Genomic DNA, 16524 nt, shown 5'->3' on the forward strand with positions numbered 1-16524 from the left:
CCCTGGGAGGCAGCCATTCCACTGAAATACCAACTGATCCAGCTTAAAATACTACTTAGGACATTTCACTCTGGTGTACACTAACCAAGATGGGGAGGAGGGATGACTCAATGTGTCTTAGACTATGCACAAAGGAGGGCACGTTTCACCATACCATCTGGGAATGCCCTGCTATCCACCCGTTCTCGGAGGCTATTATGTCCCAGATGTGAAGTGTAAGTGAGAAGGAGATCCACCCCACCCCTAAACTATGCTTACTTAACATATGGGAGGCCACAGATCTCACAGCTGTGGAGCAACAGTGGGTCACACTAGGGTTGACTCTTACCAAGCGAAACATAGCTTTTAGGTGGGGGACAGGTGAGATACCTGCACGGCAGGGAAGGGCAAGAGATATAGACAGATGTATGATTGCTGAAAAAGATGTGTATAAGAACAGAGGATGCTCCCGAAAATGGGACAAAATATAGGGAAAGTGGAACACATATAGAGGAGATATATGTATCTCTCCCACAAGAGAACTCAAAAGGGATCTCACGGTGAGATTTTTCAGGGAATACATTGGTGTGGATATTTGAGACTTATCTTCAGATGTAATATACATCATATATATTATATTGCATACCGTATGCTTTCTCTAAAATAAAATTCTACTGCCTGACTACTGTGTGACTGAATAACTTTCAATAAAAAGAATTTCAAAGACAAAAAAAAAGATATGATATTGGACAAAGAAATGTAGTATGCTAAAGGTAACTGGTGACTAATGAAAACGATAAGCCATTCATACCTAAATATACCATATGAAAAATTATTAATTCTGTGTAGAACGTATGTGCAGTGCAAGGACCATCCTAAATGTACAAGTTTCACTTTTTTGGTTCCAATGTTTTAAAAAATGACAATTCAGCCATATTACTCAGGAAAACAAAATAATTTATTTGTTGAACGCATATCTATACAGAATGCTCTCATCTTTTTTACAGTCCATAGTGCAATCAAGGCAGACATAGGTTCAATAATGCATTCATGCAGTGCACAGCTTGCATCAACTGCATCATAAGGAGTTCTAATAATACGAATATTTTGCTACGTATAGAGCACTTCGAATTAAAAGCCCTGGTTAACAGAACTTAATGATTGTATATGCAATATCAACGGAAATAGATTACCTGAATAATAAACAAGATTTTTGCATTCTACAAAAGAACACAACGTAAGTGCAAGTCATATTGCCACAAAGATTGTAGATCAAAAAACCTTAACATTTAATTTGTATTCGCAACAAGAATTGCATACTTTCATGGATTTTCCAGAATCCAAAGGCAAACCAGGATGCACCAGACTGTTGCGGTCAAACATAGTGTGATGACACAGCGTGAGTTTAGAAGGGTCATGTTGCAACTCTGCTTACAATCAATGGGCAGGTGATTTGTGACTAAGAACTTTTGTCAGATACAAAATAATTCTAGAAGCCAAATATTTATAACATTGCAAAAACAACTCAAATCCAAGATTCCACCCTGCAGAACACAATTTACTGTTTGGGAGCACAGATGAATACACTTCAAATGCACAGTGATTTGAGAGCAAAGGTACAGGCTTGGCATCTTTTCAAGGGAAGACAACCTGTGGCCAGCGATACACAAGCCAAAGACATTCACTCCCTCCCTGGCCTCCATTTCAATTTGGAAACAGCTCTTGTTTGAATTTGATAATTAAGGGTCTTAGTTCTGGGAGCAGTTGACAGCATGGGTTATCAGCCTTTACACCCACAAAACAAGTCCAAACTCACACAATCTTCGAGTCTCAGTACATGATAACATTCTGTGGCATTGGCTTAAGCCACCATTCGCCAGAGCCGATGTAAAGCTTTTACAAAGGCATGTGTAATTCAGGCACTGTATCAGTAATTGACTTCTGTCTATTGGAACTACATGTTGTGCAGGTGAAAGCCCAGCCTTACAAAAAAACATAAAACACTTTCTTCTTGAAGACCAAAATGTAAAAAAGCAAGGTGCACCAAGGATGTAACTCCTTTGCTGCTTTTATGCATTTGTCGTTCTTGACAACAATGACATAAAAATCGAGTCCCCTAGAAATGATGATTCCTGAATAATGACATTGTGTAATCTAATTACACTAGTATGCATTTAAACACATTTTTTATTATTGTATATCGGCAATATGATATCGTACAAGTGTATATATTTGTGCAAAATGAAGCAAATAAGAATCCCAGAGGTAACCCAATAACACCATAAGTACCAGCAGAAGGAGACATGCATCCACATACATCTTCGTGAGCCTGCAGGTTGGTTACATATAAACACTGAAACCTGGCAGTAATTTATGGATGCCTACTCCCTGATAAACGGTTACAAGCTAGAGCAAGGTAGCTTTTCCGCCTGCATGGCAACTTACCACTAATGCAACGAGCTGGTTACAACACACTGCTGCATTACATGTGCATATAAACTTCTGAAAACGCTTTGTATAAAAAGTTGCATCATAATAGTTAATTGTACCTTCATCTATATGCCTTCGTTCCCAACGTTGGTATAAGAAAGAGTGTTTTAGACATGTTTTCAAAGAATAAATCAACAGTTTTGAAAATTATTTTCCACAAGTACTCTTGAAATGTCTCATAAAGCTAGAATTGAGAATACTTCAATTATTAGGTTAAGAAAATGGTGTTTGTGTGCTTGTACCTAAACCACAGCTATGCAATAACTTTTATTTTCCTCTTAAATGATTTTTGCTTACTTCTATCAAAATGTATTTTTAAGTTACAAGTTACATTTCCTGGTCTGTCTTCATGGTTATAAATTTCTCACTACTTCTATGGGTATCAAACCCATAGAATAAGAATGCCACCCACACTAAATGCAGCACTTAGAGAGTGAGGGGAGGAGATATAGAAACGGGGGAAGAAATGGTTCCTACATCCGCCTTCATATACAGTATGGCGTTAATTCCAAAATGCGGGCGAATCAAAATGTCCACCAGAAATGTAGGCAATAATTATCCAAAACATAATTCAGCCAAATATATACTCCTTCAACAACAACAAAACCTGGCGGAAATATCTGAAGAAATCGCCACCACCTTAAATCAGCATCTCCCATCATCAGTGAAACTAACAGGAGGGGCAGTAACCAGCGGTGGGTCCTCCGCAATGGCAGAGGAGCGTCACCCCACTGGCTCAGAGCCAACAGCTGAAAAGTAAAATAATATTTTATTTTTCAGCTGCTGGCTCAGTCAGCGTGTGTAGGGAGGGGCAGGCCGGACCATGGGAGGGAAGAGCATGAAGTGGTATGTGCACTACTAATTGTCAATGTCTGTTTGACCAGCCATCTTAGGCCGGCCAAATAAACATGTGCAATTAGATTTCTCCAACCCAGCTGTTTTGCACAGAAACAGCACAGACTCCCTGTGTCTGAGTGAGCGTTAAACCAACCCATGTTGCCAATCCTCGCAATGCTCTCATGCTATTAGTAATAGCATGAGAGCAGTCCGGGGATTCCACAGGGAGCCTCTGATGCTTTCCCAGTGTCTGCTGGGACCACGAAGCAGAGGAACACCGAGGCGCAAGGCGGCCGGCAGCTTTAGGCAAGACTTGTATTTTTATTATCCCCCTCGTGCTCTCCCTCCAGCGCTCTACCCACCCACAACCCCTCCACCCGCCACACCATTTTTTGTTTGTGTCAGCCGCCACAGTAACAGGGGTCAATAGCAGACCTCAGTACAAACTTAGGGGTTGATTAAGATGCGAGGACTGAGTCCAGCCGTCTGTAAGTCGGCGGTCCCGCACCCCTGATTACGATGTTAAACATGCAGGATGTGACCACCACAGCGGCAGTCACATCCAGCATGTTTAACATTGCTGAGGGTGCATTGCAACGGGTGCTGCTGACTGCAGCACCCTCAGCAATGCTAAAAAAGCATGCTGTGTGTTTCCCTGCACTACGTGGCAGAAACCATTCGGTGCCTGCCACCTGGTGCAGGGAAATGTAGGTGGGTACCATGGTACCCCCAGTACACAACCACCTCCCCCAACACGAGGGGGGCTCACAACTGGCCTCCGAATCCAGTCCCCGCTAGCCTTTCCATGGGGGTTTCACCTCCATGGAAAGGCTGGCTTTAGGCAGCAACGTAATTTAGCGGATGGTGCCTGCTGAGCACCGCCACCCTTTTACGCATGCTGGCCGGAACGATTGCCTGTGGCAGACCCGTGGTGGGCAGACTTTGCGTCCGACAGCACACAGCCCGCCATCATAATAGGGCGGGCGGGAAGTGCTTGGCGATGGCGGTGAAACCACCACCGGCAGCCTGCCAGTGGCAGTTTCACCTCCATCATAATCGGCCCCTTAATGCACAACTATGGCCCTGATTTAGAGCTTGACGGACGGATACATTGTCATACATGTGATGGGTATTTCATCTACTTTATTCTGGTGGTCAGGCATTACCTGCCCTGTAAGGCCCCATGTCAGTGCATCCTGTTGGGATTCTGGATTGCAGTTATGAGCACTAACAGTTTGGTGCCGTGCCTAAATAAGAATAGTTCACTTATCCACCCAAAAAGATAGGACCTTATTTACAGTATTGCAGATGGGTACTTTGTCCAAACGTTATGGATATCCTGTGACATCACGGATATCCTCCACCTGCAATAAGCCACTTAAGATATCAGTCGTGTTTGTGACAGAGGACCCATCCACTAAACTCTATATTAGGCCCTATGTTTTTGAGTGAATACATGAATTATTTTTAGTTAGACACAAGACAATGCACCAAACTGCAGGCCCACATCCAAACACGAAGCACTGACAAGGGGCCTTACAATTCAGGTGAGCTTTAAGGCACTACCATCATGGCATATTGCCCTTTCAACCTTTTTATGGGTTCCACAGTAGATTACCAATCTGAGGTGAGAAAAAGCAAGCGGAAAAATGCAGCAAAAGAGGTCTGGTACTAGCACGTTTGAGTGCATATTTGTGGAATAATATAGCACTATGCTTCTAGTAACATATAGCTAGGGAGGTGTCACCACCACTACAGAATAGGATAACAATATAACCAATTAAGAAAATGTATCTCTGAATTAGCACCAATCTTTAAATGAGGGCTCTATCGTTTCTCGGGAAACAGACCACACCTACTATTTGTGTCCATCTCAAAATAGCTTGCCATAAATCTATGTTCCTGAAATTTAAGACAAAACAGGCACTTCGCAGTCAACATCTTTAATGGTTTTATGCTTCTCCACATTCATCGCACATTCCATCTTGGTAGACTGACTGATATTTTTGTTCCACTGACTCAACTATGCAGCCATAAGAAGCCCTGCCGCCAAAATGCCTGGAAGCTTGGTATTGAATTGCCGGTGAAGAAGATGTCTCATTAACTAAGGTGTCTATGGGAGGGACGGGCTGGTGAATACAATCTTTGGCCAAATAATGAAAGCAATTAAAGGAAGATGGTTTCTGGTGAGATAAAATGTGGGTGAGGAAACATATATCTGAGTACCTGAGGACAAGATGGAAAGGGGCTGGGGTCTCAAAAAAAGGTGAATCAGTAAGTACATAAGGAAAATTTGCATTTCTCTCTGCAACAGTTACCATGCTTTCCAAAGTCATGACACTGGAACACTTGGCACAGCCAACACTTCTCTTTCGTTAGACCTTAATTATTATATACTTGTATTTTATGTGCAAATTCTACATGTTACAACTCAAAATATTAAAACACTGACAATATACACGACATCTATGAAGTGACATTATCCTTTCTACATTTCAGTCCTCATAGAAACAATGTATGTAAGTGCCAACAGGTGACTTTAACTCAGAAAGCAGGTGTTGTGCAAGATCCATACTTTAAATTTGGCAGGCTCAATGGATGTTTTATTGAAAAGTGACTTCTGATTCGCTGCCAATCTTCTTGTACTGCCCTCTTCTTCATGTGATAAGCCACATCACAAAACTTCATGAACCTCAGAATCAACATTTTCAATACATCCCACATTAACTAGTAACCCTTATAATGAGTGTCCATAACCACTTCGTGATTAGCATCGACAGCTATGCCCCCTCAATTTCAAAGTGGTTCCATTCTAAAGTTTTTAAAGTAAGACCAGCTCTTTGTTTGCTCAGTGTCTAATACATTCCTCAGCAAAGCCATATGCTGTTGGTAAATCAATACTCATGAAGAAATCTGTGGAGTTAGATTTATAGAAAGGAAAATGTGAGATGTAAAACAGTTTAGGTATCACCACTCTGGTAGGTATTGAAAGATATAAAAAGATGTAAAATTATATTATTTATATGTATTTCAGTGGCAAGCTTAAGGTAAGTGGGTGTATAAAATACTCATTTGCAATAATTTGCTAGCATGAAGCTGTAACATTAATTCACAACAAGTGGCTGAAACCTAAGTATGTCTGCTTTATTCTGGTGAATGTTTATCCAGGTTTAATCCTTTTTCTTGAGCCAGTTCAGAATGACCACACTCCTCCGTCACTTCAGCAGAATCTATTGGCCTTCTAAAGCCAGCAGTGCATGATGAGATATACTGAAGATGGCACTTCCAGCTTACCATGTCTCCAGTCAACCAACTCAAGAACACCACAAAGCTAACCTGTTATGTGACTACAAAAGGATGCTAAATTAAGTGACCTCATCAGGCTCCTAACCTTTCAGCAGAACAATACAATGATATATGTTAAGCTGCTATTGATAGGATGATGAAGAATCTGTAGGTACACCTTGCTTTAGAATGTACTTAATAGTAAAAAGTAATACTCAGCTGCACAGCACTGCAGCAATGCTACTTCCATTCACATGTGGCAGCTTTGATATTGAAGAGCTTTTGAAAAATATACTCAGATAAACCTTGTTTGATTGCAAGCACATCACCTCAACATTTATGTCAGGACTTAGCATTCGGGAAATCTTTAGTTTTGAATGAGATCGGATGTCGGGGCAGGACCTTAGCGAGCTGAGTGTGTGGAAGCCATTTCTACCAGGTTGGCCATTTTAAACGAGACATGTAGGGACATCTCATATATTATTACTGATAAGAAAAATTTAAATACTTTAATGTCTTCGAGAGATCTTTGCTATCTGTTTATATTTGAAGTCCTCTGTAATTGTTTATGCAGTAGTCTTCTGGTCCTTGCATAAATGCTAGCATTTGAAACACATACTGTATTTAGTCTTTTAAGATAGGTTTAACAGTTGCTGATCAGAATGGTTTGGTTGAATGTGTTGCAGAATCGTTGATCTTCTTTTGCGTCAGCTAGAGAGGGATGGCGACAGCAAACACATTGACAATGCAGCACATTGTCCGATTCTCCCACCGCACTGTGCAGTTCCCTAATGCGTGAAATCAAAAGAAACAATAAGGACAAGTCATAAAGAACTAAGTTGAAACACGAACATCCCTACAACAACATAACACTGTTCCATATGTAACATCAATAGGTCTAGGAATATTTATATTTAGAATCAAGACATTTTCCGTAGAATCACGACATTGTTTATTTTTATATACAAACAAAAAATAAGTTAAAGAGGTCATGAAAGAAAAAGCGTGAACATGAAGATTACTGAAACATAAAGCCCCTGTTCGAATGCAACAACAGAATAGTTCAGCACAATAACAGATCTATGTTTGTTTATTTTTAGACAACAAAATGCTATTTATTTGTATATAAAAAAAAGAATGAGCTAAAGAAATCATACCAAAAACCTAAACATGAACCTCCCAGGAAACATACACTACAGTTTAGCTGGAAAAAGAATATCTCAGTGGAGCACACCTTGATGAATATAAATATTTAGGAACTAAACATTGTGTCTTTTTATATACAATACCTTTCAATTCATACATTTATTTAATTAAGTGTATTTGATTTAACCATTTATGTAGTGCGAGGAAGGCCAATAGGTATAGGGCACTTTACATCGGAACTCTGAAATAGTGGTCAGAATGCCCAATTCCAGCAGGATTATCGCCTCAAAAACCACAAAGTAATTGCAAATAATCCAGTTTTACTAGTGACAGTACAGACTAGGCAGCAGGCACACAAACTATCACGCATCTCATCACTTCACACCAAGGCACTCATCCTAATCAATCAGTCGTTTGCTAAGCGCACTACATACCCGCGAAGGTATCAAGGCGCTGGGGGGTGGGGGGATGGGGGGGCCACTACTGATCGAACAGCCAGGTCTTTAGTGTCCTCCTGAAGGTCAGCAGGTCTTGGGTCTGTCGTAGGCTCAGTGGGAGGGTGTTTCATGTCTTGGCGGCGAGGGGGAGAAGGATCTCCCGCCGGTGGTTGTTCTTCGGATGCGCAGGACGGTGGCGAATGAGAGGTCGGCAGAGCGTAGCTGGCGGTTGGGGGTGTAGAAGGAGAGCCGTCTGTTGAGGTAGGCTGGGCCGGTCTTGTGGAATGCCTTGTGTGCGTGAATGAGGAGCTTGAAGGATATTCTCTTGTTGACGGGGAGCCAGTGCAGGTTTCTCAGGTGGGGGGTGATGTGGCCGTGTTGTGGTTCATTGAGGATCAGTCGTGTCGAGGCGTTTTGGATGCGTTGTAGTCGATTGATGAGCTTGGTCGGGGGAAATTCGGGGAAATTTGGCCCTACTCATAGTCAACAAACTATTTTAATGGAATAGCTGGGTGATAAAAGATACCAAATGCATTGACCATCTATATACAAGTGGATCTCTCAAGACATTTCAAATTGTAGAGATGCCTTTGGACTGACCCACATAGACCACTGGAAAGTTCGTCAATTGATCCACTGTCCATGCACAGCACTAGGAGTACACTTTGTTACCAATCCCTTTGCCCCGATCCTACAATATCTCCGGACTTGGGCTTCGCTGCACAGGACTGGTGTCTGGAATATATGGTGTATTAATCAATGTACAACATTCCATCTGGGCCGTAGCGGCAACCAAGCACACTGGCAAACATTATTGGGCTCAGAGTACACACTAGAAAGATGGCCAAAACTAATGCTAGACCACGATAGGGCATTACAAGAGTCTAAACGTAAGCTCAAATATTTCAAATTTCTAAATGAATGGCATTGGACCCAACGAGGCTAAAACAAGCCCATCTCCTTGATAATGACCAGTGATGGAAATATAACAAAGAAGCTGACGACCTACTAGACATCCTGGTCATGCGTCTCACTAAACCACTATTTGGAAGAGGTCTGAAGACATATATGTAAGTGTAGCCCCTTTGACACTAACCTAACACCCCCCTCTCGCTTCTACAAGATACAGGGATGCTCGCTTCTTAGACACCCATGTGCACCAGTGGCTAGCCACCTCATCAGCATCAGCAAAGCTTTGTATTCTGCCCCACTGGTGACATTCTAGTGTCCCCATTCTTCAAGAAAGGATACGTTAATTGTACCATACAGCACTACATGAACAGATCACATACAAACTAAATGCCAACTTGGACAAGTTTAGGAGCATATGGGGACCTTTCCTGACAAACGGACGTAGCCCTACTTGACCACCAACATCTCCCCGTTTGTCACTTAGCAACCCTCCCCCCGGAGACCTAACTCCCTAACAGTACCAAAAGACACAAGCTATAAACTCCAGATCCAACGGAAGTAATGCTGTTTGGAGACGCCAAATTACTGTGGACCCCTGACTGGTGGCCGTCTGATCTGGGTACTGTTCCAGAGCCCAAACAGATTGTCAAAAATCTGGGGATACGCCTTGATTACGATCTTTCTCTCAAGCAGCACAGTAATATGGTAGCTGGCTCATGCTTCCATACCATCAGCATGATGCGCAGAATATTTCCACTGCTACCGGACTCCTTCAGAAAAACTTTGGTGCAAGCCCTTATACTGAGTCGTATTGACTACTGTAACGGGCTGCTCCTTTCTGCTAATGAAGGAGTTCTGGACAGGCTCCAGGTGGTCCAGAACACGGCAGCTCGCCTTGTCCTAAAGGCTCCCCCAAGAACAGCATCAAAACCCCTATTACAGAAACTACACTGGTTGAGCGTTCGACAAAGAGCCAAGTTCAAGATATGCTGTATCATTCATAAATGCCTAAATGGAAATGGCCCCACATATCTGGAGCGGAAATTTACCTTCTACACCCCCTCCAGATCGCTGAGATCCAGTGAGAATTTTCTGTTGGCTGTACCTCGTGCAAAAAAAACCAGACTTGGAGGGAAAGCCCTATCTGTTGCGGGGCCCACACTGTGGAACAAACTGCCTCTGGCCCTCAGGCTCTGCACAGACCATTTAAAATTCAGGAAGCAACTGAAAACTCTGCTGTTCACTGATAAAATCTAGACCTTATCCCTCATCTGCATATTTGTTGGACTCTATTTGGTATCACAGCGCAGAGATACTCCGTTTGGAGTCGATTCCAGCGCTATAGAAACCCATAAATAAATAAATAAATAAACCTGACACCTCCTCAGGAGTAAAGCCAACTTCACTGGCTATCCATTTAAGTATAAGTGCTTCTCATGCCTAATGAGTCCACATATGACACGCCTACATATTAAGTATGGTAATTGTATAATTTTTGCACATTATAAGCAGAGCTCTATCTGCCTGGGACAATTAATAAAGTATTGTGTCCTTTGTGGAGATAGTTTTAATTCACTATCTCGATTTAGTTTTGCTCTCTGCCCCTCACTCATTTAACATTGGATTAAATAAATCACCTCACGCTGAATTGTGGGAAATCATATGTCTTTCCGTTTTGCAATTATGCCCCCCCCCCTCCAAAGATAATACACATGGGAGATACTCTGCTAGCCTGGGGGAACGCTGACTCCCAAAAAGACCTGTTTGAAAGCAATCTGAAATAAGCCTACTCAGATCTCAAACCTGCTTCTGGCAGCAATTCCTGTTTGCACTCACATACTCACAGGCAGGATAGCACTTACTAAAATGATCGTCCTCCCCTGTCTTCTTTATTATTTTGTAAATGTTTCAGTGTTTCCCCAGAGTCGCTTTTTCCGTGATTTGTATCAATTGTTGGGGGACCTATTGTGGCACAATGGGAGTCAACGTATGGCTTCACAAAAACTTCAACTGCCGATGGATCAAGGAGGGCTTGGGGCGCCTTCCTTTGAAATGTGTTACCAAGCGTCACAACTCTAGTGGGTATCCCATTGCCTGTAGAAGGGCGAGGACAAGTGGGTGTTATTAAATATTTCTTCAATTTCATTAGAAAAGGTTGATAGTATCACAGGTTGTGATATAGTTTTGTCTTTATTTTCTGTAGTGAAAACACCAGTGTAATTCTTTAAGGTCAGAATCACAGGTTCTAAGAGCACAGCATATGCTCTGGTCGTGCCCCAGCACAGTAAGCTTTTGGCATGCAGTACATGCTTCATTAACTATAGTCACCAAAGTCGTCACATTAAATTCATGGGAGGCTACAACTTTAGGTATTTTCCACTGGCAAAAAAAACACAGGGTGCAGGTATACTTTGCCAACCTTGCCCTCCTGTTGGCCAAGCCTCTACTAACCATGCACTTGAAGGCCCAACACCCCCATCACATTCCCAATGGCGCAAGGCACTACTCAGCAGTGGTGAGGCAGATAGCTCTACACTGCATTGGGAGGAGGCCCATTGTATACACAGACTCTCTGTTTCTGCATCCTGGGATACCATGCTTATACAGTACAAGGAACTGACTGAAGAGGACCCCCAGGTGGACCCTCTCCCTCATCATACCATATTTAAAGGCCTTTGGTTACCGGTTACCCACCCCATTATAATATGCCAGAGTTCATACCCGCTCTACAAACCCCCTAATTCTGTGCCACATCATTAAACCATTATCGCTCGTGCAGTCCCTGGTTTTGTCTTCCAATTCAGTAATCCATCCCCATTATTGGGGATGGGTTCCACGGATCCTTCTAGGGCACATAGGGAGACACAACAGCACGTAGCTGTAGGATTCTAAAAAAAATTATTACGAGCTACTGCATTTAATTCCTAAACCTGCAAAGAGTTGCGCAACCTGAAATTCGAATTCTATTTTTACTTGCAATTTGTTTTACTTATTATTTGCCCTGGTACTGTTGAAATGTACCAATGGAATGAGACCCTTTTTTTGTTCTTATCTTTCTATAACGGAGTGTGTCTATAGTTGATAAAACCCAATAAAAAGTTTTAACAATCCTTTGCATAGTAGTCTTCCAGATTTTTTGCCTTCACTCTCCTGTTTTGCTGAACTTGTTTTATTGGCATTAGGACTCTGTGCACCTTATTCCTGCTAACCAGCAGAAGATTGCTTGTGCTTGAGCTTCCTCCTTTAAACATGGTAAAATTTGCATACACCAATTTGGCACATTTAATGTATCTATGAGTACTTATTAAATAGTACTACATGTACCCAAGGTCTGTAAATTAATTGCTACTAGTGTGGAAGCAGCACTCTTTGTGCCACCCACTAAAGTAGCCCTGCAAAACATGCCTCAGACCTGCCACTGCAGCCTGTAGTGCAGTTTTAAACTCCTGTTTCCGCTGGTAAATTAAACCTTTTGGCAGGCTTAAACCTTACTTTTTAAATACTTAAAAGTCATCCTTAAAGGAGGCTCTAAAGTCTCATAGGGCAGGGTGCCTGGCATTTAAAAAGTAGGACATGTGCACTTAAGTTTTAAATGTCCGGCAGTGAAAAACCAGTAAAGTCATTTGTCACTGTTATAAGGCTATCTCTCCCACAGACTAACACTGGGTTGCCTTATTACACTTAATACGTGCCAGCTTCAGTTTGGAAACTGGTAGAGAAATACTTCTTCTACTCCAATTAATTATAATTTAAAATTCTCTTTAATAGTAACTTCAGATTTTAAATTACAAATTTGAAAATGCCACTTATAGAAAGTTCTAATGTATTTGGTGGAATTTGGCCCATATGTGCAGCTAGAACAGGCCGTTACATATACTAATCAAAAAGATTGTTCTAGCTGTCTGTTTGTGCTGTCAACTACTTCAACAAATTATTAATGTTCTTGGTCCTTGTATTTAGTTTACTGTGATTCTTTTACAGTTTCGGTAAATTCAAATTATCTTTTTTTTGTCAAATAAATTGGGGCCACAATCATTGATTAAATATATACATACACATTTTCAATGTTTCAAATCAATGAAAGTTATGACAGTCTTACAAACTAACAACAATAAACTAAACTCAAGTAAAATGGGTAGAAAGACTATACATGTGCAACAATTCTCACAGAAATGGACCAGTAAAATGAACCAGTCATCTATTTCCATAAACAAGCAGCAGTGGCCATAGTCCTCTTCCTTAAGGGTGGATCGGTTATGCTGCTTATCTCTCTTGGAAACTCTTATTTCAGTCCATAGGGTTGAAATGTTTTTGTCATTCCCGTAGATGATCCTATTCATACAATCGTGTTCCCCAAGAGATTGAAGTATGCCGACGCATTTTGAGCCCCATTAGTATTATTGAGGTTCTCATCAGGTCTTTGACTGGCTAAATTCTGCAAACAATAACAGCGATTCGTGCAGGTTTCTGATGAATATGAACGTTAGCCAAATTAAAAAACTGCAAAGTGTCCCATCAACTAACAGTCTGTAACACTGGCTTAAATATAATCATTACGCATTTGTCGTTACAGACTGCCTGAAAAACAAGGAATCCGTGATTCGCTGCGATTTACCACCTGATATTCATCAGAAACCTGCACGAATAGTTTTACACTGCTGACTAGACAAGTTCAAGCATAAATAAGGTACTGTTGATTATAAAGTAGCAAAAAACAAATTAAAGTGGAGACAGAGGGATAGTTAAAAGAATTGAATTGCAGTCCTTTATTATTTATTATTGTTTACCGAATATATCCATTCAAAGCCCTGATAATAAAGAACTCCAATAATAATAACAACGGGCTACGAAACGCGTCAGCATACTTCAATCCCAGGTTTAAATTATGGCTCAGAAATCCATATATCAATTTAATTTATCAAATTCTGATTCTGAAGATAACGGCGGTTATCCTGAGGGTGTTCTGATGATACAAAGCACAAAAGGATCATTGATTATATTATCTGGGAGGGCATTTGGAGATATGCTCTTTTTGGTGCCATACATATCAAGTTATGAAAAATAACAATTTCCTATATCTGGTTGTATGTAGATAACTTGGACATTTTGTAGACCAACGTAGGAGTAACACAGTGCAGCACTGAGGCTTTGACCATAGTTTCTTGATATATGGATTTCTGTACCATAATTTCAAACCCTGATAAAGTCTGAATGGACAAAACGTATTGGTACTTGTTGGCTATCGGCCTCATGCATTTATTTGGCCTTAGATGGAGTTTATAACCCACTTTGGGCTCGATCTGAAGGGCTTTGGTCCCCTGAGTGAGATCAGAGAATTGGTCTTCTGTATGCCACATTTCCACGCTGCCGGTCGCCAATCTCGGTGCTGGTGTACCCTGTGCCAGGAATAAGGGAGCCTGCAACAGGCAATCAGGTTCTGATCTTAGGAGGACACAGGTAATGGAGCTACCTACAACAGTCTCACCCTTGCCCTGGGAGAGCCCTAGGGCAACTGAAGTTCAAGGGACCCTTAGAAAGGAGTAGCCCCAGGAGGAACGTATAGTTTCTTACCTGTTGGTGTAATTTTGCAGCTTGAAGACATTTCTGGATTCATATTCTGTGTATTATTCCACAATCTAGTGGTTGGGTCCGGAATTGTTGTATTTCTCTTGTTTTTTATTGTTGTTGTAAGTGGGCGTCGACATACCACCATTTGGTATCTTCCTGTGACATCGACGTGCTTACTCCAGAAGCTCCCACACCTTTGGAAGCCATTTTCGGATTCTTTTTTTTTCTTTTCCTCCAGTCTCATTTTCTGGTGGAGGAGGGTGGTTTCGCTAGTGAATCCAGAAAATTCTTCAAGCTGCACAAGTACACCGACAGGTAAGAAACTATAGGGGCAGATGTATCAAGATTCAATTTAGCGATTCCTAAATAGCGATTTTTAAGGAATCGCTATTTAGAAATCGCAAAATGGAATGTATATAAAAAAAAAAAATCGCTATTTTTTTGCGATTCCTTACACTTCCTTATTTGCGAATTCGCATTTTGCGAATTCGCAAATAAGGAATAATTTCCCATGCATTCCTATGGGCCAGGAGGCCCATAGGAATGATTTTGAACTAATTCTCAAATTGCGAATTCGCAATTTGCTAATCGCAATTTGAGAATTATTTCAAGGGTGCAAGGGTGTCTGAGAGACACCCTGCTGCACCCCTGAAATGTACATGTGCGTGCATATGGCGCACATACATGCCCCATGGGCATGTGTGTGCGTCACATGCCACCTTTAAAAATGCAAAATTGTGCGTTTTTTGAGGACTTCGCAAATTACCATCAACTACAAGTTGGTGGTAATTTGTGATTCCTTAACAAAAATTCGCAATAAAAAAATGCTTCATACATAGCATTTAAGGAATCGCAAGATTTGCGATTCCTTAAATGCTATGGCAAATTAAGGAATCGCAAATCGTTGCGATTTCTTAATTTGCGAATTTTTGATACATTCTAAAATATGCAAAACAACCATTTGCGAGTCGCCTTTGAGAGTCGCAAAGCGGTTGATACATCTGCCCCTAAATGTTTTGCAGGGTGAATCTTTTCTGGATTCACATGCTGTGCATACATTTTGTAGCGGTTTGCAAGTCTTGTGGTGACTGGGTGGAAGATGTGTGCAGTTTGTAAATATATGTTGTAAGACCTTTTGTTCTACTTGTGCTTCTTTATTCATGTGAATGTCCACACAATAATGTTTTGTGAATGTGTGCACTGAAGACCATGTTGCGGCTAGGCAAATGTCTTCAATTGGAGTATTTGCTAGAAATGCGACTGTTGCTCCTTTTTTTCCTTGTTGAGTGAGCCCATGGTGCTCCTTGTAAAGTCTGTCCTGCTTGTTGTGGCATAATTGTATGGCTTGAGCAATCCATCTTGTAATGGTGTTCTAAGTAACTGGTCGTCCTAGGAAGCTGTTAGCAAAAGATACAAAGATTGGTTTGTTTTCTCGTAATCCTTTGTTCTTTCAACGTATTACATGACTGCTCTTCTAGCGGCAAGAGTGTGCAATGCTTTCTCTGCTTGTGATTCTGGAAGAAACTTGGAATCTGTATAGTTCTGTTTATGTGGAACTTTGATACTACCTTTGGCATAAAGTGTGGATCTGTTCTCATGGCAATCCTGTCCTTATGCATTTGGAAGTAGGGTTCCTGTAGTGTTAGTGCTTGCAATTCACTAACTCGACGTAGAGATGTAATTTCTACTAAAACCGCCGTCTTTAGCATGAGCATTTGTGGCGTTGCTTTGTGTAGTGGTTCGAATGGTGCTTTCATCAGCTGAGCCAGCACTATATTCAAGTTCCATGTAGGTGCTGGTACCCTCTTTAGAGGTGCTATTCTCTTCGCTCCTTCTAGGAACTGTTTGACTATGTGAGAAGTGAAAAAAA

At 41.4% G+C, this 16524-nt stretch overlaps 1 protein-coding gene across 1 annotated transcript in view; it reads right to left on the reverse strand.

Annotated features, from left to right (window-relative positions):
• Positions 1–915: 915 nt before the first annotated feature.
• The window catches only part of DYNLT3 (dynein light chain Tctex-type 3), a 137596-nt gene continuing 121987 nt past the window's right edge, over positions 916–16524 (reverse strand). The window contains exon 5 of the mRNA XM_078658260.1: positions 916–7379. Within this exon, the coding sequence (XP_078514386.1) occupies positions 7303–7379 (77 nt within the window). The 3' untranslated portion in view covers positions 916–7302. The remainder of the gene's footprint in view (positions 7380–16524) is intronic.

The sequence above is a fragment of the Lissotriton helveticus genome, chromosome 8 (genome assembly GCF_964261635.1).
Source record: "Lissotriton helveticus chromosome 8, aLisHel1.1, whole genome shotgun sequence".
Taxonomy (NCBI): Eukaryota; Metazoa; Chordata; class Amphibia; order Caudata; family Salamandridae; genus Lissotriton; species Lissotriton helveticus.